At 39.2% G+C, this 26514-nt stretch overlaps 1 protein-coding gene across 1 annotated transcript; it reads right to left on the reverse strand.

Moving 5' to 3' along the window:
• Window positions 1-6910: 6910 nt before the first annotated feature.
• On the reverse strand, window positions 6911-7891 carry B3GALT1 (beta-1,3-galactosyltransferase 1). Its single transcript, XM_047083395.1, has one exon. It carries the CDS (start codon window positions 7889-7891, stop codon window positions 6911-6913), a length of 981 nt encoding a protein of 326 aa, XP_046939351.1.
• Between the last annotated feature and the right edge of the window lie 18623 nt (window positions 7892-26514).

Consider the following 26514-nt stretch of genomic DNA (forward strand, 5'->3'; position numbering starts at 1 on the left):
ATGAGCTACCAAGTGATGGATGCCTCTCCAGAGGATCCTTTGCTTCCAAGAGGGAAAAAGTATAATTGAACTTATAGATTGTTCTTTCTACTTTACAGAAACGTGTGTGTGTGTGTGTGTGAGCTCTGAAGGATAGGAGCTCTGTTAAAAGTTCCTACTGAGCTGGGCTAGACTCTGAGTGAGTGGGGTTATAGATTTTTGACTTGCACCTTCTTATTAATATTCATTAGATTTGGATATTCTCAAATCAATGTGGTTTGTTTTTAAGTTACAGAAGCTTTTACCTGTCCTTTCAAATTGTTTAAGATTTTTTTGGTCTTCTCTTCCTCTCCAGGCTTTTCCTTTTCTTTGTACTAAATTGTCATAATGGGTTATCTGAAGAACTTTTATATGCATTAGACATTATGCATGGTGACTACTGAATAAAATGCAAACCTCGTGTAAAATAGAAGTTTGGAACTTACCTGGCAGGTAAGTGAGTGCCAGGGGCTGGAGAAGGGGGCTGAATACAAAAGGGCAAGAGAATTTGGGAGGTGATGGAACTGCTCCATATCTGGCTGATGGTGGTGGTTATCCAAATGTATCATTTGGCAAAACTCATAGAACTGTACACTTAAAAGGGGTGAATATCAAAGTATGTAAATTATGACTCCAAGAAAGTGGTGGGTGGGGTGTTCCAATCTGAAAACAAATGAAAATAATTACACGGACTTCATTGGAGTGGGGCTAGGGGTGGGACTTGGGGTGCATGTTCTTACCTGCAGAGGCAGCACGCTGCACTGGTTACAGACACAGCCTTTACAGCCAGAGGGCCTGAGCTCACTCTGTAAGTTACACAATTGTCTGTTGCCTCAGTTTCTTAATCTGTCACTTGAGATAACAGTAACACTACCTCAGTGGGGTTACTGTTAGGACTTAAGAAGCCAGAGGGATGGGCACTGAAAATTTAAGGCTTTGCAATGGGAGAGAGTCTGGTGTTTTCTTTTCCCTCACCTCATGCTTGGTGAGGTCATCCTTGTCTCTACTGAAAAATAGTCTTCATCACAAAAGCCCCACAAGTAACACTGCCCAGCCTGCCGTATCAGGCAGCCACTGCTGAGTAAACGCTCTGGAATAAACCTCAGAGAGAGAATAAATCACCTTTCACGCCATCCTCCCCCCAGGTGAGGACTGAGGTCATTGCAAGAGGCATAACAAATAGTCGACATAATGTACCAAACTAATAGATTCTATAAGGAAAACTAAATGGAAAATTTTTCTTGAGTGCTGGGCACCTCTGGCTGAAGAGACAGTGGAGCCAGTGTTATTATAAATGTAGTTGAATCAATAATACTTTTTCATTCATTTCTTTTTCATTTCACAAAAATGCCTATTTTAACCAGCAAAGAAGTAAGGAGATATTATCAAGGGCAATTTTTCATGCTCACATGGATTATATTCTGGGACACATCGTTCTTCTAAATAGTCCCATTTTTTTTTTTTCTCTCAGAAATGTATTCAGTTCTCTTCCAGCAGTGTGAATTTATCTGGAAAGCTTTGACAATCAATTAAGTAAATGAGAAAATAGAATGCTTGTAATTATGATAATCAAGCTATATGAAACCCACCCTCTTAGGTCTAATACCCACACATCTTTAAGCAATATATTAATTAAGCTTTGGATAATTGTTACAATTAGAATCAAGTTTTTATAATTTTTAAAAATCACCCAGAGATAAAAAGGAAATATTTAAAAAATATATGCAGCTGTTGGTTTTTAATGCAATTCATCCTCAGTGACTACATTGTCATTTCCCCGGCTGCATAGAAACAATTCCAGTATGCTTTATCGATGTGACTTTTCATTTACAATTGGAGGAAATGTGCATGTAACACCTTGGTCAGATGTCTCCCTGTTTCTTTAAGTCAGAGGTTGGCAAACTCTTCCTGTTAAAGGACCAAGTATTTTAAGCTTGCCGGCTAAGAGGCAAAATCGAAGATATCTGTGAACTTGCTTAAGAAACAGATCGCCACAGTGTCTGTACTAATGAAATTAAAATATAATAAAATAATAATTAAGTACATTTTTGGCAACACACATCTAATGAAAAGAGTAGAATTCTTACCATTGGGAAACCATGTTGCTTAGTTTGGGGTGCAATGTGAGTATCTCCCCTCATCGAGTCTTTGCCAATATTCATCCTGAAACCACTCTCAGAGCGTTGGCAGCAGTCTGGCTGTGGTTCACACAGGGTAGTCGGCCAGCCCCTGAGCAGTGTTCTCAACGTTAATGGGCCTGAGAATGGCCTAACCGGCTTGTTAATATAGATTGCCGAGTCACACCCCCAGGTTTCTGGTAAGTTCCAAGAATTTGCATTTCTAACAAAGTCCACTTGGTACTGATGCTCCTGGTTAAGACCAGGCTTTTACAATATTGCCCTTGATGTTGCTCCTTTAAAAAAAGTCACGCCGAATACAAATCTATATGTTTTACGTTTTCGTTGTTTATGCCGCCTGTATTTTAGCTCACCTGATGGACTTAACTTTTTGAACTCTTGAGGTGCAGCGGCAGTAAATCCAGTTAAATTTCCATTAAAAAGTAAAGACCTATTTAAGTGAATTCAGGATTGATAATAAGAGGAACTTTTGTCTCTTAAATAGCTATTAGTCTCTTGTTTCCAAAGTCAGGCATCAGCAATCAGCATCTACTTGTCTGCCGTTAAGAATGCCTGAATAGCATTTTTCCAGTACGAGCAAACTTTTAAAATAGTATGCAATATTCCAAAAGATATATGTGGGTGACACATAAGAATGACAGTTTTATCTTGATTTAATAGGTCCTAATTCACCAAGCATGTTATCAATATACTGCTCTCTGAATTATAATTTGTTGACATGTTCAACCTGTCAGAATTTAATAGAGACTTTCCTGAGGCCTCCAAGGGTCAAGGGAGATCCCAGTTTCCTAAATCCTGGGGCAGCCCGTAATCTCCGGACCAAACCATCTCTAAGTTGACTGCATTAGGCTCTTGGGATGAGCTCTGAATGATTTGAACTATTACCTATATTGAGGTCGCGGAGAAGGTTAATGATAAACAACAGGGCATCAGCTAATTTTAATGATCGCATCTCGCCAAAGAGGTTTTTTCCAGAAAAGAAGCACAGTGGAAAATATGTTCTCCTTCTGTTTATTTGTCCCAATGGTTTAAAAAAATCAGCTTTACGGAACCATAATCTTCCTCATGACAGATGGGCTTATACATTGGCATCGTGCTTTCAATCCACAGTTTACATTTCAAGAGGAAGGTGAAGAAACTGAATGTAAAGACATCTATTTTTCAGTGTTATAACATTGATACAAAAAATAGTATTCTGATTAGCAGCTTGATTGGCAACCCATGTAACCCTAAATAGTACTACAAACCTGGAGAGTGCACTTTTACAGACAAGTACGTTTGGCGAAATAGTATGTACAATTTTGACAAATAAATACATAAATAAACAATCATTCATATATAACGATATACCTAAATGTCAATTATCATCAACAAGCGTTTCTAGTAAATTACTTCTTTCATTCACAAGTTACTTTGTTGCTTATAAAAACTATCCTCACCTTTACAGAAGAAATGACAGAATCAATTCCCCCACTAAACCCACATATTAGGAAAGGTAGAAAATGAATCCCAGAAGCTTTATGTAAATGTTCCATTGTCTTTTGATAGAAGAGGTTTGACTGAAAAACTCCTTCCTCAGCTTCTCTGTAAAGAGTTTGTTTCCCCCATATCATCACACAAAGGGGTTTTGTTCTTCTGATTTTAATCCAAATCGAAAACGATGTTCATTTTTTTGATTCCCGTTATTTAAAAATACAATATTATATATCGAAACTGGCATTTGGTTCAATAGAAGAAGACCCAAAGCCACGCAAACTAACCAGCAAAGATAAAACTTTTTTTTTCCAAAAACAAACTTAAAAAGGAAAATTTAAGAATACAGACATTAATTATTGATACCTTTTGTTATCCAATGCATAATGAACACAACAGGTAGGGGGACAGTCAGAAGGTTTTTATAAAAATTCTCTGAACGACTCCTGGTACAACATTGAAACATTATTTTATGTAAGAGAAATGATAATACATTAAAAAATGGCTTAAATAATTGAAACCATAATTTGGCCGGCACCATAAAATTAAGAAAAGTAGAAAATTAGAGCTTTTTCATGATCACTTGACTTAAACTTTTTTTTTTTTTTTTGAACATTCAAAAAATGAAGGGCAATCATGCTTTCAGCTATTGAAACACTGGACAAATGGCTTTGCCTCACCGAGCTCCATGCAGAAGAAAATGTACATAACAAGCAGATTCTAGCTATACATACAGGGGAGAAGGGAAAAATGCCTTTAAAATATATACATATGGTCTTTGATGAATATTTACATGTTTGTCACATGGGCACTACCTAGCATAAAAAAGTTAGGAAATAGTTCTTTAAGACATATGATTCTCTGATTTTTGCTCCTTTTAAAGATTAGGGCTCTATTTATAGTGGATACACACACACACACACACACACAGAAAACAATTCATAGATGTACATATACGATGTTCGTAATGTGCAATTCCTTGACGCGAAGGTGGCTTGACTGAGCATAAGGTAAATGCAAAATGGTAGTATAAGACAGAGGCTTGATTCAGCTATGTGACTGAAACGCAAACCAAGCACAAAGTCATGAGACTTTTCCAATGACTGGAACTCACAGCAGTTGAGGGGTGGGGGTTAGAGAGGGCTCACCTTGTGCTGATCCATCTCTCCCCAGGCTACCTAATGCTGTTTTCCAATCAAACTCGGCAGTCCAGCTGTTTGATGAAGATGTATTGAAGGACAGGAAGGCCTGTCTCATATTGCATTCTTTGGGGCTGGGGATAAAAGATCCAGTGTTTTCAAGAAATAGGCCATGACTTCCATTTGTTCATTGTGTTTACTTGTTTGCTATCAACTTCTAGGGGGGGCTTCCAAAGGTCAGGTTAAAAGAAAAGTTATATTCTTTCAGTTGCAGGGCTTTCTTTGAATGAAAACAAACAAAAAGAAGTTTTCTAATGAATAGATGATGTGCAATGTGGGGGTTTGCTGAGTGCCTGTTCTTCTGATAGAGGGGGGCTAGCTTTACCGGTCACTCTTCAAAGTTCTTATTGAGAATTCAGATCACTGTTTCCTGAGATCCAAGTTGATGGGATAGAATACATTTTGCAAAGCATGTGATTCATTTATTGTAATACACTTCCAGCCAGAGGCTCCTCCCTGAAGAAACACAGCTGCCTTCACTTGCAGCACCCTGGGAAATCAAGGCAATGCACTGAAGTAAAAACTTGTTCATTGAAACCAGAAGAAATGGTAGAGAAATTGAAGCTTCTCCAAACACCTAAGATATCCAGGGAAAAGTCAAAAAATCTTAGAAGAACCAGATGCACGAACAGTTCATATTCGATCTTTCTTTTGGCAGATTTTACATTTAAGCTGATGTTACTACTACTGATTACAATGACCATCATTGTAATGAATTATTTTAGCATTTGGCATAACGCATGACACATTGCATTAGCACCTTGTAAACTAAGGATCTCAAGATTCTTAGGAAATGCAATTTGCTCTCACAGCACCTGTGAGGTAGGTGTTTTTTCCATCCATTTTATACATGAGTATACTGAAGCACAGCAAGGTTAAGACGCCTGCTCACATGACCCAGCAAAGATGATGGTATCAACAGGAACTGATTCCAAGCTTCTCCACCCTTCCTTCCCGTGAACCTCAATCACAGAGCTTGGAGCTCCCAGAATGCCTCCCAACAGCATTGCTGCTGGAGGTGCCTGGATGTTTCAGATGTTAGAGTATTACATCTGTCACCTACAGAGCTAAATCATCCAATAACATTGGTACCCATTGAAAGATTCTCTCACATGCTTTGCAAATGTGTGGGCGTGGCATCTCATACTATTGCTAAGTTTGCTTATGTTAATTTTAATGCAGACATAAATTTGTATTTTCTCCATGTAATTTATTGTTTTTCTGCCCTCCTTCCAACTTATTTCTACACATGTGCCTGCCTCTGTCAGAAATTGTAAAATGCACTTAGCAACACTGTATGGAGGCAGGCAGGTGAGATTACATTTGGCAAAATCTCCTTGGAGGCACCAGGTAATGTTTGTTCTGAAAGGGCAAAAAAAAAAAAAAAAAAAAAAAAAAGCTCTTGTTTATTTTGTTAAGTAGCATTTTATATACATTCCACCCAATGACCAGGTTTAATCCTTGGATGAGCAGGCAGAGTTGTCTTCCAAACATACAGGATATTTGATTTTCAAGTTTAGATTTCCATTTATTTAACTGCAGCCTTCCTGCCAGGCCTAAGTTCATTTCTTGCTGGAACGGCAAACTCTGTACATGTCCCATGGCAATATATGTAAAAATTCAATATAACAGCACACACAATGTTAATAATCACATCGAGCGTGTCTTCCTGACTGCGTATTATTTCTGAATTATTTCTGAAAAAGCGCTATTTACTTATTCATTTTTGCAGAGCTGATATGAAGACATTACAGTGAGTTTCAGTTTCCCAGAACCAGATTTTTATCTCAGATGCACAGTATGTAAATCCTAGCAGTTTTCAGGAAGTTGCTTTTTCAGATAAATGCAATGCCTTAGGACCTGAGAATGAAATCTGGCCCTTCAAACTCGTGTATTGTTTCTATGACCAGAGCCTGACATTTGTAAATTGGTAATCGAAGAAAGAAAGTAGGAGTGGGAAGAAAACCCTTTTTACAAAACCCCTTTGCCAGTTCATTTCCCTTGGTGACACCTGTTAAATACCAACACCTTAGGCCCCATTTCTTAAAAAAGAAAAGAAATGTATTTACATTGGTAAAAATCCTAACATCTGAGATGTTTCTTGCTTGACATGTCATTCCAGATTCTGTGCATTTCTTCCGGAGAGATCTGATGCACGGTGATAACTCGGCGATACCTACACAAACTATAGGCCATTTTCCAGTGATTGAAGCCACTGTTCTGGAAAGGATGTATGCCCAGTTTTCGAAGACACAGTCCCACATATACATCTTCAAGGTGAAGCAGCCTTGTGTGGAGTGAAGTCTTATAAATGAGTTCAGCCACATCAGCTGAAAAGATATAGCCAGTTCCCGAACAGAACGGTGGGTAGTTACTGTCAGGGTACAAATCCCTGGGCATATACCACTTACTGCGGACGTCCCGGATTGGTCCTCCATTGATGACATAGCCAGTAAAATACCTTCTCCTTGGCTTGGTGGAGGGTTTTAGTAGTTTATAAATAAGGTTGTCCATGTTTACAAAAATGTCACTGTCTGTTTTCATGACATACTTGGCTTTTGAACAAAAAGTGGCCACCCATCTCATTCCCATTAATGTCTTAAGGGTAAGGTTATGGTAGGAGTCAATAAAGTCCTCCACAATAATGTCGTGGAAGATTTGGCTCTCTTGCTCCACCATCTGATTCAGAACAGGATCAGCGTTCTTGCCCAGGAGGAAGAGAGTGGCTATCTTGATCCCTTTGAAGTTGTTCTCATCCCCCCACGTCTCTCGGATTGCCTGGCGGGCATCGAATTCTTTGTGGGTGGTGCTGATGAGGATAACAAGGAAAGGAATGTTCTTTTCACATTTGGTGGGTTCATTTATAAGAAATTCAAAAGAATGTGGGTTTATAGGTCGAGTTCTTATGTTGCCAAAGGTGAAGTTTTTCCTGGCGACTGTTAGGTGGCTGAATGGCTTGGAGCCAGTGTAGGAAGAAGTGGGACGAGTTATACTCAGATACCAGAGGGCACTGGCCCAGCACACGACTGTCAAAACATATAGACAGGACACCTTTGAAGCCATTGTCTTGAGAGCACGTCTATTCCAAATATTGAAGAATATGCCTTCTTGGCATTAGTTTCTTTTCATCTTGCAAAGGCAGCATATTACTAATAAATCTTAAAGTTCGATAGAGAAGCGTGAGTGCGGGATTGTCCATGGGTCTTCGTGGCAGTCTGGCATCTGTGCATTCCCTCTACTTTCTTCCAAACTTGTTGGAAGGTTCCATCCCTCCCAAGTCTTCCTCTTAACTCTGCAAAATCAATAAAACACAGTTTTCATTAAGATTTATTCAGTTACTTTACATCCCCACATAAACAGAACAAGGGTGTTAGAATTACCCATGGTGACTAAAATAAAAAACATAATCATTCATTTCCACCACTACTGAAAACTCCCTAACACAACCAGCCTCCTTTTTCTCCCCTTGATAGAAATTATTTATGTATATTTATACCCAATTAATAAATATTAGATTATAAACTCTAGAAGAATATGAAGTAAACTGAACATTAGTAATTAAAACGAGTTTTCCCTTGTCACAAGAGGACTTCTTTGCTGTTAAATACCTTCGGACACTAAAGGCTTCTTTCAAGCAGGAGAGTCTCACATAGGGCCTTGTATCTCTTTTCCATGTTTCCAAGTCTGAGCTTTCGTTCACTTAATTCTGATGAAATAATCAGTTCTCAACATCTCTTTGCTTTCTCTAGCCCTGTGTTTGAAAATGTGCCCGTCGCCACTGGAAAATCTCTGCTAAAATGGTCTCTCTAGGCTCTGACTCACAAGTAATTCTTTACTTTTCCTCACTTTTCCCTAACTTTGGCTTTCACAAATGATAGTCCCTTATTATCAGTTTTCTAGGAGGCATCCTATGAAGAAGAGCCTTTTCTTCAGGCATGGACACCATCACCCAAGTGTCCTTTCAGACAGCTGGCAGCATGCATTTTGTAGTTGATCTAAATGGTATCACTTTTTGTGGTTTTCAACAATTCACTCTGATGTTCCCTTGATGAAATTACGTTGGCCCCTTTCAATTCTTTTTCTGTGGTTACACTTGTCAGTAAACATAGCAGGAGTATAATGAGAGACACAATTGAGCTTAGGGCCACAAATCCAATGAAGATGGACACAACACTTTAATTGGTATTCAAATTAAAAAGTTGTCCTTCAGAATGCTACTCCTTTCTAGAACCTGAGTTGCTATCACACCAGTAAAACAATACATGCCAGGCTACAAAGTCTATTCATGTTAATAAAAACTGTCTCTTCCTTCCCAGTTAGAGCAAAACATGGTATCCCTGGAAGACGGAGATAGCAGATAATGGATATCAATTTCAACAAAGTCTGCTTTGAAGAAAACTATGCACTTAAACATACAGACTGTGTTGAAAGGACTCAACTGTGATTATAGATGGAAAATCATGCTTCCATGCACAATATTCATAATGCAATGAAAAGAAGTGATGGGCAATAGCAGAGATAATACACATCATCTTGTCAAAGCCAAGGGCTGACTGTGAATATATGATCCATATGAGACCAGCAATAACTCAGTGTGGTTACCATTCTAACTAAATGAATATTAGAATGGCGTCAAGCAGCATGACTCCAGGCATAATCACACCTTCATCCAACCCGTAATAAGTACTCTCTAAATATAAGCTCCAGTATTCTTGGCTCCTGAAGGAAATGTCCACTCTAAGGTGCACCAGAGCTGATAAAAGGGATGTGATGTGCAGCAAGCTTTGATACTTTAAACAGTAAGCAAAAAGAAGGAAGAGAAACCAGCAGTAGAGTATAGAGAAGGGTTTCTCAACTTGGAATATACAGACATGGACTCCATTTGAATGCCAAAGGGATATGAGTGAGTCTCAAGATGGTAATCACAACCAAACTTTCTCCCTCATTATTCCAGGGCTTAGTATCTGATTCTTACAAGCCTACCGTGATCATCATACAGCCCTTGTCACTTTCCATACTTTCCTACTAAAGTGTGAGTCACCTATCACTAAGCTGGTATACCAAAAATAGTCACTGGAAGAGGTTCCTCTCAAGTTCTTTTCTCGAGCCACTAATCACATGGGTGCATGTAAAGCACTGGGAAAACAGAAATAGAACCCGTACTCCTCCTCAAGGAACTCATATTCCAGGAGGGAAGACTTCATGTAAATGATTAAAACAGAGGGATAAAGGGGCACCTGGGTGGCTCAGTCTGTTGAGCATCTGACTCTTGATTTTGGCTCAGGTCATGATCCCACGGTCATGGGATTGAGCCCTGCATCTGGCTCCAAGCTAAGGCTGTTTACGATTCTCTCTCTCTCAAAATAAATAAATAAACTTAAATAATAAAACAAAACAGAACAAAACAAAATAAAATAAAATACATGTAGTACACCAGGCATCAGGCTACGTGCTGTGCACTCCATGGCCTGTATTGTATGGAGCTTAATTCCTTATGATGTTACAAGAGAGTTATTGCCTCCATTTTACAGTTGAGAGAATGGAAACTCAGAGATATTAAGTAGCTTACTCAAGATCACACAGCTAGTGAATGAATAATTGAGTAGTCATCTCGAGCTTCGAAAGGCCTGTTAGGACAACAGGCAAAATCTTGCACAGGAAAATGCAGGGTGGCAGGGAGCATCTCATGCTGCTATTCTTCCAGCAATCTGCGCATTTATTTTCTTAGATGTATGTCCGCAGCTGGAATTTTTGCCTAGTTCATTCTGGTTTGTTACACACTGCATGACACCGATTCTGTGAAGATCCTCGATCACCAAAAACTGATGTCTTGCAAAGAGTACATTAAAGCTGGGGGCAGGGAGAGAGAGTGGCTACTGTGGAAGAGGCTCAGACACACTTTGCTTTCCCCTTTCTCTGATGTCCTCAAACACACACATGTGCTCATACTCACACACTGCAAGAATTGCTCTTACTACTGACTTTTTTTCAGACATGAGAACAAAAGTAAGCACAGCATTAGTTACATCTTGGTCACCAGTAAATGCAAATTATCACCAATAAAAACAGGATTGGAAATGGGCAAAAGAACCAGCCTAGGATCTGAAGAGCAGCCAAGGATAACGTGCACCTACAGCGAGGGGTGTTCAAAAACACCCTTTTTGCTTACAAGAAAGCACATGTCTCCGGTGGCCAAACGAACACAAAAATATACCTCTGGAACAGAGAGCAATATAAGGAAAGGTAAGAGAGAGTAGTAGCATGCTGCATTTAACTCTAAAGCATGATTTTATGTATGTTGATTGAAGTAGTTAGTGATGGGCCAGATGTCCACGTTTTACTCCTTGAGCAATCCTAACTTGCTGTGAGGCTTTCTGGGCCTCGGTAGCCTTAAGCTAAAATAAGGACAAAAATAAAATCTATATTATTTCCAAACACATTGTACGTGTTAACGATCATCACCAATCCTTTGAGTTTCTGAGGGAAATGTTGTTACACAGAGAGATAGTATTATGATATAAAGAACAGGTTCTAGTGGTGAGGAGAGGATTATGTCAGCTTATCAGTTCATGATTTGGGGTCCAGGTCACACACGTCAATCGATTCTTCTGAACACAGGATTGCGATCAGTTTTTTGGTTTAGCAAATGCACTGTACAGATTTTCACTAGAGAATTCTGTTTTCTTCCTGGAAAACACGAAGGCAAAAGTCCACTAAAAAGCAAAGAAAACGTCAGCTGAAAAGTTCTAGAGAAAGGAGCTGAATGTCACAAAGAGGAATCCTCTGGGGGGTTCTTTTAGTTTCCTGAGATTTAAAAAAGTCCTGTTTAACAGACGTGTTAATGTATTAAAATACAAAGTTGCATATAGAACATTTGTCATTCCTTTTAGCAGTCCTACCACAACCACAGACACTGATGACACATTAACTTGTCATCCATTAAATACAAATCCCTCCAAATAACCTTCCTCTAGAACTCTTGAAAGATTTCTTCCCCAGGAGCCATCCTGTATCGCAGATTACCTCATTCACAAGACCCTTCAGGAGCTACCCACCTTCACCTTTCAGGAAGTTAATGGAGCAGAATTTTCAATTTAAGGAGCTCCTGATTCCCCTAGAAATCACATTGGATAGTCTGTTATTTTGAGTAGTGTATTTTTTAAAAAGCCCCTAAGTTGCCCAAATTCTTTTCTTGTATGGCCGGAAGTAAGTCCTGCAGCAAGTGGGCAGAATCTCTTGGGTGAATTGTGCATAATTTGGGTGTCAAGTTCGGTCACTCTCCATCATATTCAGGCAGGTAGGAGTCAGCACTGATTCCCTACGCCCTGTCACTGAAGGGGCCTACAGTCATTCCAGCTTCCCTGCACCCACGGGCAAGGCTGTCCAAGCCCCGTCAACTCTCTGATGTCTCAAGGAATATAATATCTCCATGTTCTGATTTCCCTTTGATTTTCAAGTCTACTTCATTTGTCCATGAGAAACGTGCGAAACACCTGATGCCTGCAGAGATGCCAGGCACTGCTCTCCACTCTGGTAAGACAGATGGGGGCTTACTTTCTAGGAAATGGCATACAATAAACGCATGATAAACGGATACAAAAATAGTTTCAGGTAGTGGCAACTGATGTAAATAAGTCAGGCAATGGGATAGAGACTGAGCAGAGGTGAGAGGGGAGCTACTTTAGATGAATCGATCACTCTCTGAAGGGTGACATTTGAGCTGAGAATAGAAAGTCTTGTGCTCTTCAGTCTAGTCACTGAGTCTTTTACTAACTTTTTGGCTCTTTGCTTGGCTCTTTGGGATTAGTGTTTCATTAGGAAACACTTTCTTTTTGGTTTTTGAACTCTGCTCTTCTCTTGTCTTTTGGATCTTCTTGGCTTCATGTTTCCCATTTGTGGCCTTTTTGCTCACTCTTGCAAATGCCCTCAGCTTCTAGAGATGGAGGTTATTGGTATTAGCAGGCTATATGTATTAGTTTGCTAAGGTGGCCATAACAAAGTACCAGAACCTGGGTAAATTTATTGTTTCACATTTCTGAAGGCTATATAAGTCTGAGAAGATATTGGCAGAGTCGTTCTTTGTGAGAGCTGTGAGGGAGAATCTGTTCCACGCTTTTCTCCTAACTTCTGGTGATTTGCTGGCAATTCTCTGGCACTCCTTGTTTACAGATGAATCACCTAGATCTCTGCCTTCATCTTTACACAGCATTTTCCCTTCTCTGTGTCCCAATTTACCCCTCAACCCCTTTTTAGGAGACCTGTCATATTAGATTAGGGCCCACACTAATGACCTCATTTTAATTTGATTACCTCTATAAAGACCCTATTTCCCAACAAGGTCACATTCTGAAGTATTGGGGGTTAGGAATTCACCATGTCTTTTTAGGGGGGAGGGACACAATTCCATCCACATCTACTTTCCTGGATGGCAACAAAATGAAATACTTTGCTCCCCAAGATTTCATTTCTTCACATTTTATGCTCTTGATTCGAGCAGGGAAATTATTGGGTTTTGGTAAACTAACTTTTAAAGGGTAAAAAAAATGTGTAATTAGCATTCAAAGTAGAATGGAACATCAACGTGTAAGGGGATACAAAGTTTGGCTTATTTTTAGATTAAAAAAGCTAGTTCATTTATTTTGTAAGACCACATGAGGAATATGGCACAGATTTAAAAACAGTCCTGTGCTTCTGCCATTTTTTCTTTCCCTTGAGGTATCCCCCACCTCCCCTGCAAAAAAAAAAAAAAAAAAATCAACCCATAATTAGTTGGGAAAGTGAAGTCAGGGCTGTGACACCTTTCCCAAAAGGTTGGGGTCAAACAATTCTTGAGAAACTGACTTGTTTTCTGGAGAATAAGGACGATTCTCCTGTGTCACCTCCAACTACCAGCATTCCTATTATTCAGAAATGATTTTGAATTTTTTTTTTTCAACGTTTATTTATTTTTGTGACAGAGAGAGACAGAGCATGAACGGGGGAGGGGCAGAGAGAGAGGGAGACACAGAATCGGAAACAGGCTCCAGGCTCCGAGCCATCAGCCCAGAGCCCGACGCGGGGCTCGAACTCACAGACCGCGAGATCGTGACCTGGCTGAAGTCGGACGCTTAACCGACTGCGCCACCCAGGCGCCCCAGAAATGATTTTGAATATTCAGAGACCATATGGCACTACAAAAGTGGTTTTAACATTAAAATCCATGAAGTCATTTTAAAACATGGTACAAAAGATAAACCTGTTGAAAACAAATCAACCCAATTTTTTTTTTTTAATTTTTTTTTTCAACGTTTTTTATTTATTTTTGGGACAGAGAGAGACAGAGCATGAACAGGGGAGGGGCAGAGAGAGAGGGAGACACAGAATCGGAAACAGGCTCCAGGCTCCGAGCCATCAGCCCAGAGCCCGACACGGGGCTCGAACTCACGGACCGCGAGATCGTGACCTGGCTGAAGTCGGACGCTTAACCGACTGCGCCACCCAGGCGCCCCCAAATCAACCCAATTTTAACCAGTTAAAAGGGAGGGATAAAAGGAAGACAAAAATTCTAAAAAAAAAAAAAAAAGATAATAAAGAAAAGAGAAGGCGGGGAGAGAAAGGGCCAACCACTTGTGTTTATGAAAAGCTCCTGAAATGGATGAAAAGTTGGTGGTACCACACATCACCATCCTGGGGAGGGTAAAAGAGATTCTGCCTGAAAAATGTTTTGATCTCAAATGACTTTCCTCAGAGCTGGTGTATGAGCGAAATCAAAGAATCTTCATTCTGTGGGGAAATCCAGGAACTCAGACCGCAACAGAACTAATTGATAAACGAGCCCCAAAGGCCAGAGATTCTACTCAGCTGCATTAATTTGGCGAATGGTTATCTTGATGCCCAACTCCCTCCCTTCCTCTCGCTCTTGTAATTATGCTCTAAATAAGCACAGGAGAGGAAGAAATAAAGCACTATTAACACTAGATAATGGTCCTTGAAGGAAGAATTTCATAAACCATTATATTATACAGCTTGCTAACTTATTATCTCTCCAAATCACAGAGGGCTAGCTCTCTCTCCTAGCCTCTCTTTGAAGTCAGCCTCCTTGGCTGTGAAAGGCACTATACACACAGAAGTCGAAATCCCTGAATGCTCATAGAGGTAAACGGTCTGACTCCTCTGCCTCAGAAAGACAAAAAGCTAATCTGTTCCTTTAAAAAAAAAGTTTAATTATGAGTCCTTTCAGAGACCCCATAATTGAACTCATCCAACAGCACGTTTGCAACAAGCAAGTGGCAGAAAGCAAAGAAAGGTAATATTCATCATGATTTGGCAGCTGAAATCCCTTCCCTCCCAAATCTGGAAGAGATTATTCGAACCTTTCTCCTTTCAGTTCACTATACCTTGAAATTTGTTGAAAAGGTCCTTATAAATCCCTGCACTCAGAAGAATGGGGCCAACTTGAAAGAGGAGTGGTCAGGATGAGGATGTTCATGTGTGGGCTTAGGGCTCTTGCTATTCTGAAAGCTACACTCTATTTCCTTGCAGAAAAAAGTGCACTTCAAATTAGAGAAGATTATAGCTTTCTTCGAATCAATGTGTTGCCCTAGTTCTAGAATTCAGAGAATTTTTAAACATCGCTACAATCCTCTCAGGGAAAAATGAAAATGAGGATGTCTCATTATTTTAAATAAATGCTTGGCTTCCTTTGCAGTGATGGATATGGTGCCTTGACTGCCTTATATGAGACACATTTTTAAAGATGGGCACAGCCATCACTTATTTAATCATAGGAGCCTGGGAGCCTGGCAGTATGGTCGGGCCTTGGGTAGGGCTTCTCCACTGGGAAAGAAACGCCATGATGTTTTATTACAGAGGTGGAAGAGGATGAGAGGAAAGACATCCTACTCATATAAACAGCAGCTGGGAGAATTTAAAAATGATGAGCTATGCGACACCAAAAAGAGTATTCATTTGCCCCATTATTTTGGGTAGGGGAAGCTGATATAAATGGATATTATTAGAAACCAGAAAGATGTTAGTGTATTGCTACCTAAAATTTACAAAGTCTAAGGAGATATTTCCTAGTCCATCACAGAGAGGTAATATTTTGGGTCATATTTCAGAGAATGACATTAGTACCATGAAGGAACTGATAACATCATATAGAAAAAAACCTTGCAATTTTTATTTTCCGTTTGTTTCCTTTTCTAACTCAAATGCCCCTTTACACAACATCAATTTATCAGAACACATAACAGGCAAAAATAATTTTTTTAATTTTTTTAATGTTTATTTATTTATTTATTTTTTTCAACGTTTATTTATTTTTGGGACAGAGAGAGACAGAGCATGAACGGGGGAGGGGCAGAGAGAGAGGGGGACACAGAATTGGAAACAGGCTCCAGGCTCTGAGCCATCAGCCCAGAGCCCGACGCGGGGCTCGAACCCACGGACCGCGAGATCGTGACCTGGCTGAAGTCGGAGGCTTAACCGACTGCGCCACCCAGGCGCCCCAATGTTTATTTATTTTTGAGAGAGAGAGAGAGAGAGAGAGAGAGACCGAGAGCAAGTGGAGGAGGGGCACAGACAGAGGGAGACACAGAATCCGAAGCAGGCTCCAAGCTCTGAGCTGTCAGCACAGAGCCCGACGCAGGGCTCAAACCCACAGACTGAGAGATCGTGACCTGAAAGCCGAAGTTGGATGCTTACAACTGACTGCGCCACCCAGGCGCTCCTAGGCAAAAATAATTTTGTGTAGCTGCTGTCAATGGAAATTATTTTGTAGGCAATCTTATGGCACTGGAAGATCTGGATTCAACTTCCAGATTTTTAGTAATCAGCTCTGGACTCTGTGCATCTCTCCACCTTTGTTTCCCCATCAATGAAATGAGAATAATGACATCCGGACATACTTTGCAAGGTCATTGTATGGATCAAATAAGATACTGGATTTGAAAATACTTTGTAAGCTAAATACTGCTACCAGAACGAAGAGTATTATCATTATTAATATAAACATGATAAACAAAAGACAAATCTTGAGGGTATCACCTATAAAATGTTTAATGAGCAATAAGTCAACTCATCTTGACTGGTGCAAAAGCAGTTTTCTTATTTGGCTGATACTCAAAAGGGGTGGGGGCAAAGCTCGGCAGTTGACTGTTCTCACAAGAAGTTTCAATTTCATTTTATAATGTGAATATTAAGAGGTCCTATACTTCTGTGAAAAAGGATACACAAGTTAGAGGAAATATTATGATTATTATTAGCACTAATGTGATAAAGAACTAGATTTTTTTCAAATACAACTTTAGAATATCAAAAATCTACCAGATTTAAATAGCCCTCTGAGTAGCATTTACATAGTCATAATTAACATTCTATGTCCACTAGGACAGGCTCAAATGGCTATACCATGAGTATTTTAGAGATATTTAAGACAAAGCCAATTCACGATTTGCCAGTTTTTCTTCATAGGTTTGTCAAGGTCGTAACAGAACTTATCCACAATGTAATATTACAAAGCATATGATCATTTCATCACTCAACTTAAGGGACTTGGCAATTTTCAGCATCAGAGTTAGCTTTATGAATTGCTCTGGAGATGTACCCAAAGGAAAGCCTGGGTGACAATGAGTTCTGTTTGGCAGAGTAGCTTTTTAACCAAACCATTTTGTTTCTGAAATCTGTGATTCTGTGTATACTTTCTCAAGTTGGTACCTCCTGGCCAGTGAGGTGACAAATGCTGTCCTGGATTTCACCAATATCCTCAGTCACCTGTGTTGGTTCTTCACAGTCCTTACCTCCGCCAATCCCCAGTGTTGCTCCCCACAAGCTATTTACCAAACACTTGCTCAGCTTCCCCTCACCAGACACTATTTTGTGTTAGAGATTTCCCTTTCTACACATTCCCCTCTTTTCATAACTCCCTTTTTGCTAATGATTCTTATTTCCCCAATGGTTAGAGACCCAGCCTGCCAGTTTTCATCCTACTGGCACCTTGAACTCTTCACCACAATCCACCTTGCATAGCTCTTGAATCTGTTTGCGGCTACACTGGACTCTTCTCACTTGGATTCCATGGGCAGGGCTCAAGACATTAATCCCCCCCACCCAAGGCCTCTGAGGTTCAACTCTCATTCTTGTCACTTTACCATTCTCTCTTCCCCACTGCATCAGCTCTCCACAATCATTTGCAATCTTTATTCCTACCCCTGAGCCTTTAAATTTTGTGGGGTAAGATCTCATCGTCAAAGCGACTGAGACAATTTGGCCTCCTGGAGAAAGCACAGGATTGACAGTCAACAGAAGAAACCTCAAGTTGTAGTTTTGCCATAAAATTCTTGGGAAACATTTTCCTCCTTAAAAATTTCTCTTAGTTTCAAAATTGCATTAATTTTCACTGATCAGGAATTCCACACCAGTCCATGATTTCTCAACCCACTTGATGAAAGGCTCTTCAATGCACTATTTGGCATTTTCAGTCCTTCCATTACCATTGGCTCTTTGTCTTTAGAAGGGCTTAGAAAAATGACGAGAATAACAATAACAAAACCTCTTGACCCTGGCATCACTTTCAATTATTGTCATATTTTTCTCTTTCATTTCATATCCAGAGCCCCCAAATAAGTGCTCTCTCACGCTTTTATGCATGAAAACTCTTTAAATCGTCACCCATTTAAACTCTTGCAATCTATCTGCATGGTGCATAACGTCATTCTGAGTAAAGCCATAAGACCTTCCCTGACAGCTTAGTCACTCTGTTCTTCCAACTCTTGCCTAGGATTCCTCCTTCCTGCACTCTCATGTTTCTCTGCTCGCATTTCTGGTGGTCTTTGCACTTTCCTCTTTCCCCCTCCTTTGCCTGCTCTACCCATTTTCCACACCATACTCAGCCCCACTTCCAGTCTCATTAGCATAGGGAACTCCCTCAGCAGTCAGCTGTCTAGCAGAGTTCACCGGAAACGTGGGTCAGAGACCAATGAACTTTATACATCCCTTTCCATTTTCATCGCGGTTCTCTCTCTCAGACCGGGTATAAATGTAAGATGATACCAAAGTGGAGAGACATTTGCCTTCCTTCTGCTTTCTGCTTTTTCTTTTCCCTGTAGAAAATAGATTTCAGAACATGTGTTTGAGTCCAATTTCTTTTTAAGCTAGGAAGTCTATATCGTAGACAAACTTAACAGGCATTGAGGACAAGTTTTACTAATGACAACAAAAGGTAAAAAATGATTTTGTGCTTTTTGTACATGCTCTACACATGTGAGAGCTTTACTCTTCTTTATATTTGAGATGTCAGGCTGTTTCTGAAACTGTTAAAATGTTGTAAGGTCCATTCAAAGCATGTTTTTACTTGGTCCATTAGAGATGAGTTTCCATGAAATTCTGAGACTATTTTTTTTTGTTTAAAGACTGCATTTTAACAGTCATTTTTTTCCAGTAAGCCTAGACAGATGGTACAGGTGACTTTTCTAAGAGATATCAAGCTATTTGCTTCCCCTTTCCTTTATTATGTTATTTGAAAGCCATCAGACAGTTTGAGTTCTATAAAGGTAGAATTTAGGAAAGGTCTCTAAGTATAATTGGAAACAGGTCAGTTGTGGAAGGAAGTAGACATTTTGTTGTTGTTAAAACACATGAAGCCATACAAATGTAAAACTATCAGAAATTAGAGGAAGAAAATCTCATTTGTCATTATTCTCTATCATAGCTCTTCAGTGAAAAGTGTAACCACTCGCTCATCTACAGCCTATGGAACAAGGACATGAAAGGGGCCTTCAGGAGGCTCTTGGGGAAAACGATTGACTTCTAAGGTGTGGGGCTGAGGGAAGAGGAAATAAATTAATATTCTGGATTGCCTAAAAAAAAGTGTAACCATTTTTATGACTGGGTAGATTACCATAGGACTTCATTTTTCAAATTTGCTCAATTAAGATTATGACATTAATTATTTTAAAACAATATTTTAAATAATAGTTTGTATTTAATCAATACTATTTGCTAGGACTATATAAAATGCCTTACAAATAACTATTTGTACATATAATTGAGAGGACACACCATTGCTTCTCTGCCTCTACTCATAATATTCTCTATAACTTACATATAATCCTAACAATTATAATTGTTAGTAAGCATCCTTGTTCCCATTTTACAAAACAGGAAACTGAGGCCCAAAGAGTAAGCAACTTGCTCCAGTGTCACAATTACTGAGTGATTAAACATGGATGTGAACACGATCTCTTAAATTGGAATGTGTGGGTCTCTACACCATATCCTACATTTCACTTTTTACATGTAGTCAGATTAAAAATGTTTGTTTTCCCTATTTCCTTTAGTTATCCAGGCAATAATGTGAAGGTAGGGAAAATGAACTCACAGCTGCTGTGCCTCTCACCACCACTCAAGGCTCTTTCTGGCCCTGAGACCACTGGTTGCACAATGTAAAAGCTGTCATTATTTTTAAAAATTTTTTTAATGTTTATTTATTTTTGAGAGAGAGAGCGTGAGCAGGGGAGGGGCAGATTGAGAGGGAGACACAGGATCCAAAGCAGGCTCCAGGCTCCAAGCTGTCAGCACAGAGCCCGATGCGGGGCTCGAACTCACAGACCGTGAGATCATGACCTGAGCCGAAGTCAGACACCCAACCGATTGTGCCACCCAGGCACCCCCATTATTTTTAAATGAGAGCTTGAGAAAGGATAAAGGATTCATCTCCCTTCACAATATTAAGATATCTAGAAAATCAAACCAATAATGATGCTTAGAGCCCATGCAATTCTGGGTCAAAAGGAAACAGTCGCTCTTACGAGATATTTTAATAAAGCTTTGAAGGCCAGATGAACTACTCATCTCTACCATAATGACGCAATCATTTTATCTTGGGAAGAATGTAAGACTTGGCTCTGCCACTTACTAGCGATGTGACTGTAGTCAAGTAAATTCTCCATTTATGGCAGATTTGGTAGTTTAGCTATTCCAATCTATTTCTATTCCAATTCCCCTTTAGCTTTTCTTCCAGGAAGTAGGCCAGTTGTAAAAGAAGCTGAAGTCCAAAAACTAAATTTCCCAGGTCCCTTTACAACTTGGATAAAGGCATATGACCTAGTTTCCACCAATCAGATGCCTCTGGGCAAGACACAGATGCAGGGGTCAGCAACACAATATGGAGTGCCTTCTGGTGATTTGGATTGACTGGAGAGTACATGGAGTGACAAAGGTGTCTATTCTCAAACTGCTGTGATAGAATTTCCATCCTCCAAATGTGACATCATAGGTGTGAGTAGAGGCAGTGGAAGCAATGATGTGCCTCCTAAAACAACTCTAAAAATTGTCAAGCACTGTTTGGGCTGTGTTGGTCATGCTGTTGGTCATGACTGTTTGGTCATGCTGTTCTGGCTGGTGAGTAACCTGACGTGGGTCTTGTCCCCCCGGAGATTCCATGAACTACCTAATGCCCTTTGAAAAGTTCCTTTCTCTTTTACCTGTAAACTGGCTTCTGCTTTTTAAACTAAGGACCCCAAACCACACACATCATTTTCTCTACTCTTTAAGTATAGAAGGAAATGATGACATCTCATATTTGTCAGAATGGCTAAATTTAACAATTCAGGAATCAACAGATGTTGGTGAGGATGCAGAGAAAGGGGAACCCTTTTGCACTGTTAGTGGGAATGCAAACTGGAGCAGCCACTCTGGAAAACAGTATGAAGGTTCCTCAAAAAATTAAAAATAGAACTACCCCTACGATTTAGCAATTATACTACTAGGTATTTATCCAAAGGACACAAAAATGCTGATTTGAAGGGGCACAGGCTCCCCAATGATTACAACATTACTATTGACAATAGCCAGATTATGGAAAGAGTCCAAATGTCCCTCAACTGATGAATGGATAAAGAAGATGTGGTATATAGGTGTATGTATGTGTATGTGTGTGTATATATATATATATATATATATATATATATATATTTGGAATACTACTCCGTGATCAAAAAAAAAATGAAATCTTTCCATTTGCAACAATGTGGATGGAACTAGAGTGTATTATGCTAAGTGAAATAAATTATTCAGAGAAAGACAAATACATGATTTCACTCATATGTGGAATTTAAGAAACACAACAGATGAACATAGGGCAAGGGAAGGAAAAGTAAGATAAAAACAGAGGGAGGCAAACCATAACAGGCTCTTAAATGCTGAGAACAAACTGAGTGTTGCTGGAGGGGAGCTGGGTGGGGGATGGGCTAAATAGGTGATGGGCATTAAGAAGGACACTTGTTGGGATGAGCACTGGGTGTTCTATGTAAGTGATGAATCACAGCGTTCTACTCCTGAAGCCAGTACTACACTGTATGTTAACTAACTTGAATTTAAATTTTAAAAGATGGAACGATGATAATCTAATTTTCAGGCTGGTTGTGAGGTACATGCATTATAAGCTTTAAAATGGCATATAAATTTGCTATTTAAATTGCTGGACATTTAAGCATTGCTTGAGAGAGCTACCCACCACTATAAAATGAATGAATCCCTGCTATACTCATCTAGAAAAATGCTGTGTAGCATTGTCCATGTAAGGAGCCGCCTTTGAATTGCGGATCATATTTGAAAACCCTATTTTCTCTCTCCATGCTGTCTAAAAATGTATGGATGTGTGTTTTGGCTGGATGTCACATGGCCCTCTTGTGACCTTGCTTAGGGCAAGATGCCCTGGATGACAACTGCTTATCTCTTCCAGGAAACTCTGTGCGCCTTTCTTCTAGGTGAATTCACTGAAAACCATGGAGTCTTCATTTAAAAATAGGCCGCCATAAATACACTCTCAAAAATTACTGAAAATTCATTTGGTTCTTTTTTTTTTGTGATGTGTTAATTTTACCTATATAATTACACATGGCACCATACATGTGTCTACTACTAAGTCTGAAGACGTGCTGATAACTCATTACTCTCTGTTCTTTTTTTAATTTGGGAGGATTACTGAAATGCTTTTGTTTGCATTTACTCATTCATTATATTTGACAATCCCCTGAGAAACATTTACAAATGTTGGGGCGCCTGGGTGGCTCAGTCAGTTGAGCATCTGACTCTGGTTTTGGCTCAGGTCACGATCTCATGATTTCCTGGGTTTGAGCCCCGAGCCCGTGTCGGGCTCTGTGCTGGCAGCACACATCTTGCTTGGCCTCTCTCTCCCTCTCTCTCTGCCTCTTCCCCACTTGTGCTGTCTCTGTCTCTCTCTAAATAAATATATAAACTTAAAAAAATGGAATAAGCCATAAATTAAAAAAAATTTATAAATGTTATTAAATACTCATATTAAAATGCAAATTCACTACCTTTAAGAAGCTTTTGTTATATTAACCATAATCCATGTGGTAAGAAATAAGAAATAATTAGAGTTATGGTACTCTAACTGAAAATAGTTCATTCTTGATGTAGATGATTGGTTTACATTCATGGAAGACACAAATTTTGACTTGGATCTCAAATTTTAAAAAATGAATAGAGAAATCTCAATAGGTGAAAACTTGGTTGTGGGGAAGAGACATTCAATGTTAAGAGAAAAGCATTTGCAAAGAAACAAAAGTGTTAAATTGATTTATTTGAGAATAGGGGGCCATCTGGGATGGTAGAGTGTTGGATTCATGATAGAATATAGTTGAAACTGAGTATGCAAAGGGAGTCATTGCTCATGAATTTATTTTTTTCTCCACCATACTTTCACCATTTCTTCATTTTCAATAAAGTTTCATAATTTACCACTGATTGCATTTTGGGTTGTTTGTTTCTTCATGTCATATGGAAAGACCCCTTAATCACTAGGCTGGTTTTCTCATTGCTTTTAACCATGTCCATTTGACAAACTGTCACCTCTATAAGGACAAAGATTTTCTCTGGCTGTATCACTACTTTTATTTTTCTTATTATTACTTCTATCTTTATCACTGTACCTAAGTGTAATAGCATGGTGCAAGAAATACTGTAGCTGATGAGTAAATAACTGTGGAGTAAATGGCTTCCAGATAAATAGCCATCAACAGTTATCTGTCATACAATAGTAGCCTTGTTGAGGGCTCTTGAGAGCTGAGATATCATACATAAGTGGACTGTATTCCAGAGCAAGCATTTGTGTGTTGTGCTAGAAAGATACACCAGAAGGTGTTTCGTAGTCTGAATATATGATATCTTCTCCCAAGCCTGGACCTTTTCACTATGCCATTCAAGGCAAATTTCTGCCTCCGATTTAATTCCTGAACTCGTGACTTTGTTGTAATCGATTCTAGATTAAAAGTAAATTTTCTAGATAAAAGATAACATTTCTGGAAATGACAATAAACACACACACACACACACACACACACACACAGAGCCCAGCATTAATAAAAAAGAAATTCAGGAAACATAATATAGAATCTGAACTTTTTCTGGGGTGAATATTTTTCAAAAATTTTCACAAGTTGTCAACTGTCAAATCCTTGAATTATTCTTTCCTGAATGTCTTTCTGAACCATTTTTTAAAAATAAATTATCTGGCTTGCTGTTGTGGTGGGTCATTTGTGATTACATCCATCTTGTCCAGTTACAGCAGTAACATGTGTAAATTGGATCTCTAAGGAGTGATAACGTGATGCAAATAGTGCTTTTCACCTTGGGTTACCATAGCCACAGTCATTATTCGCAATAGCTACTGTACTGTGTTCTTCTGTGAAATCCCCTAACAAGACGCTCACCTCATGTCACTTCCAAGATACTGATAAGAGTATAAACATTGAAAAGTTTGGAGACAGCGTAACTTCACTGCTAAAAATGCCCTTCCAGGAAATTATCTTCAGAGCTATTATTATGTTGGCTTTAGCATGCTTGGAAACTCTATACAGTGGCCATATGTTGCCAGATTCAAGAGGAAAATATGCATTTTGGGTAATAGGAATGGGGGCAAAGTATAACCTCTAATATCTGAAAAGTTTTCAAGGCATGAAGTGAGTAACAATAATGAGCTCCTTGGTTCCTGGGCATCTGTCAGTCCCAGAAGACTAATAGAGAAGTGCCAATGCTTCTGTGTCCCTGGGGAGCTCTAGGGCATGGCTCCTGGGGCAATTGTCAGAAATCAAGATTATTATTTATCTTGCACTTGGAGCAGAGAGCTAAGCAAATAAGTAAATGCCCAATATGAGTAATGTATCCATGTGGTCTGAAAGAAGAAGTTTTTTCAGTGTCGCCTCATCACCAGACTTCATCCCAATATCCTTATTACTTGGGATGTGAGATGCTAATGGGAAGAAAACACTGGATTAAATGAAGTTTTCAAGTTAATTTACAGCAGGACTGCTCAGAGCCTTTAATATGATGTATTCTTTTGAGAATCTCAAGACCGACATAAAATAGCTCACTGAATTTTGCTTTTACTAGACGCTTCTTGGCAACACAGTTTGAGATGGACAGTTACTGGACAGTTAAGATGCTCCGTGACCTCCCTTTTGGGATTGTAAATGACTCTCATCACATTATTGTTACTGTATTTTTTGTTTCTTAAAAAAGGGATTTAAAGAAAGGCAGATTGGTCACAGCCTTCTGGTTACTTTATGGGGTGAACATAATCCTATTAGAGTATCTATTTAAAAAAATTATTATAAGCCTAGTACCTTATAACTCTTAATTTTCTAAACTTTTCTCTTTCTAACTGCATTTTATGGCTATATTGCTTTTGAGAAAGCTTTTGTTTTAGTAGTACTAAAAAGATACAAAACAAAGATACATACACAGGACAGAAAATTAAGACGATCAAAATAAACAAAAGGAAGAAAATAAAAATCACACATAATCCTATCAAGCAGATGCAAGGACTGTTGACAAGCAGATACAGATCTTTTCTCTATTTGCATTTTATATTTTTTATTTGTAAATTTTTTATTTATAAATAAATCATGTTATATGGACATTTTCATGTTTTTTTCCTTCTTAGCATCATCAACACCTTTGCCTGCCATTACCAATATTCTCATGACACTTTGTTTTCAATTACTACCATATTTTATTTATGTAATCATCCCTCCACTATTGCTTACTTAGTCTAACAGACTTCCTGCATTTCCTGAGTTTATTCTGTTAGCATCCTCAGAGACTCCAGGGATGTGAATATTAGAACAGATGACAGTGTTCTTGGTTCTGTAAGCCTTGTCCTAGAAACTTCATGTCTCAATTGCAGTGTCAGAGAACAAAGGCACCAACAATGATCTGCTGCCTGGAGTCCCTGAAATCATACTCATGGTGCTGCTGACAGTCATAACTTCCCAACCTGGCTCATTAATCTGCAACTACAACTTACTCCCGGGCCACTAATATTTCAGAGGAACAATACAAGCAATCGAAACCTGCAATTTATGGGTCAAATCCACAGAACAGTCCTAAGTCAACCCTTCTGCTCTTGGGATGAGAACAGTATGGCATCTGAGAGCCTTTATGATGCCAGTATGAGACAGGTCCATCTTTTGTTTGAAATCTTCCAGATTATTTATCCTGCAGCTCATTCTGTAATCAATGCCCATATCACTAACACAATACACAGCATCGTCAGCACAGTAGGGACAGTTATTAAGAGGGTGAAATCAGCACATCCTGGTAGTCTGTTTGATGAGCCAACTCCGATGATGATTTGAGCTGTCAAGTATTGAGGATACCTATCTGGGCACTCTCCACAGAAG

This window comes from Lynx rufus, unplaced genomic scaffold, assembly GCF_022079265.1.
Source record: "Lynx rufus isolate CCGP_SWC_20201006 ecotype Redwood Valley unplaced genomic scaffold, mLynRuf1.p SCAF_2, whole genome shotgun sequence".
Taxonomy (NCBI): domain Eukaryota; kingdom Metazoa; phylum Chordata; class Mammalia; order Carnivora; family Felidae; genus Lynx; species Lynx rufus.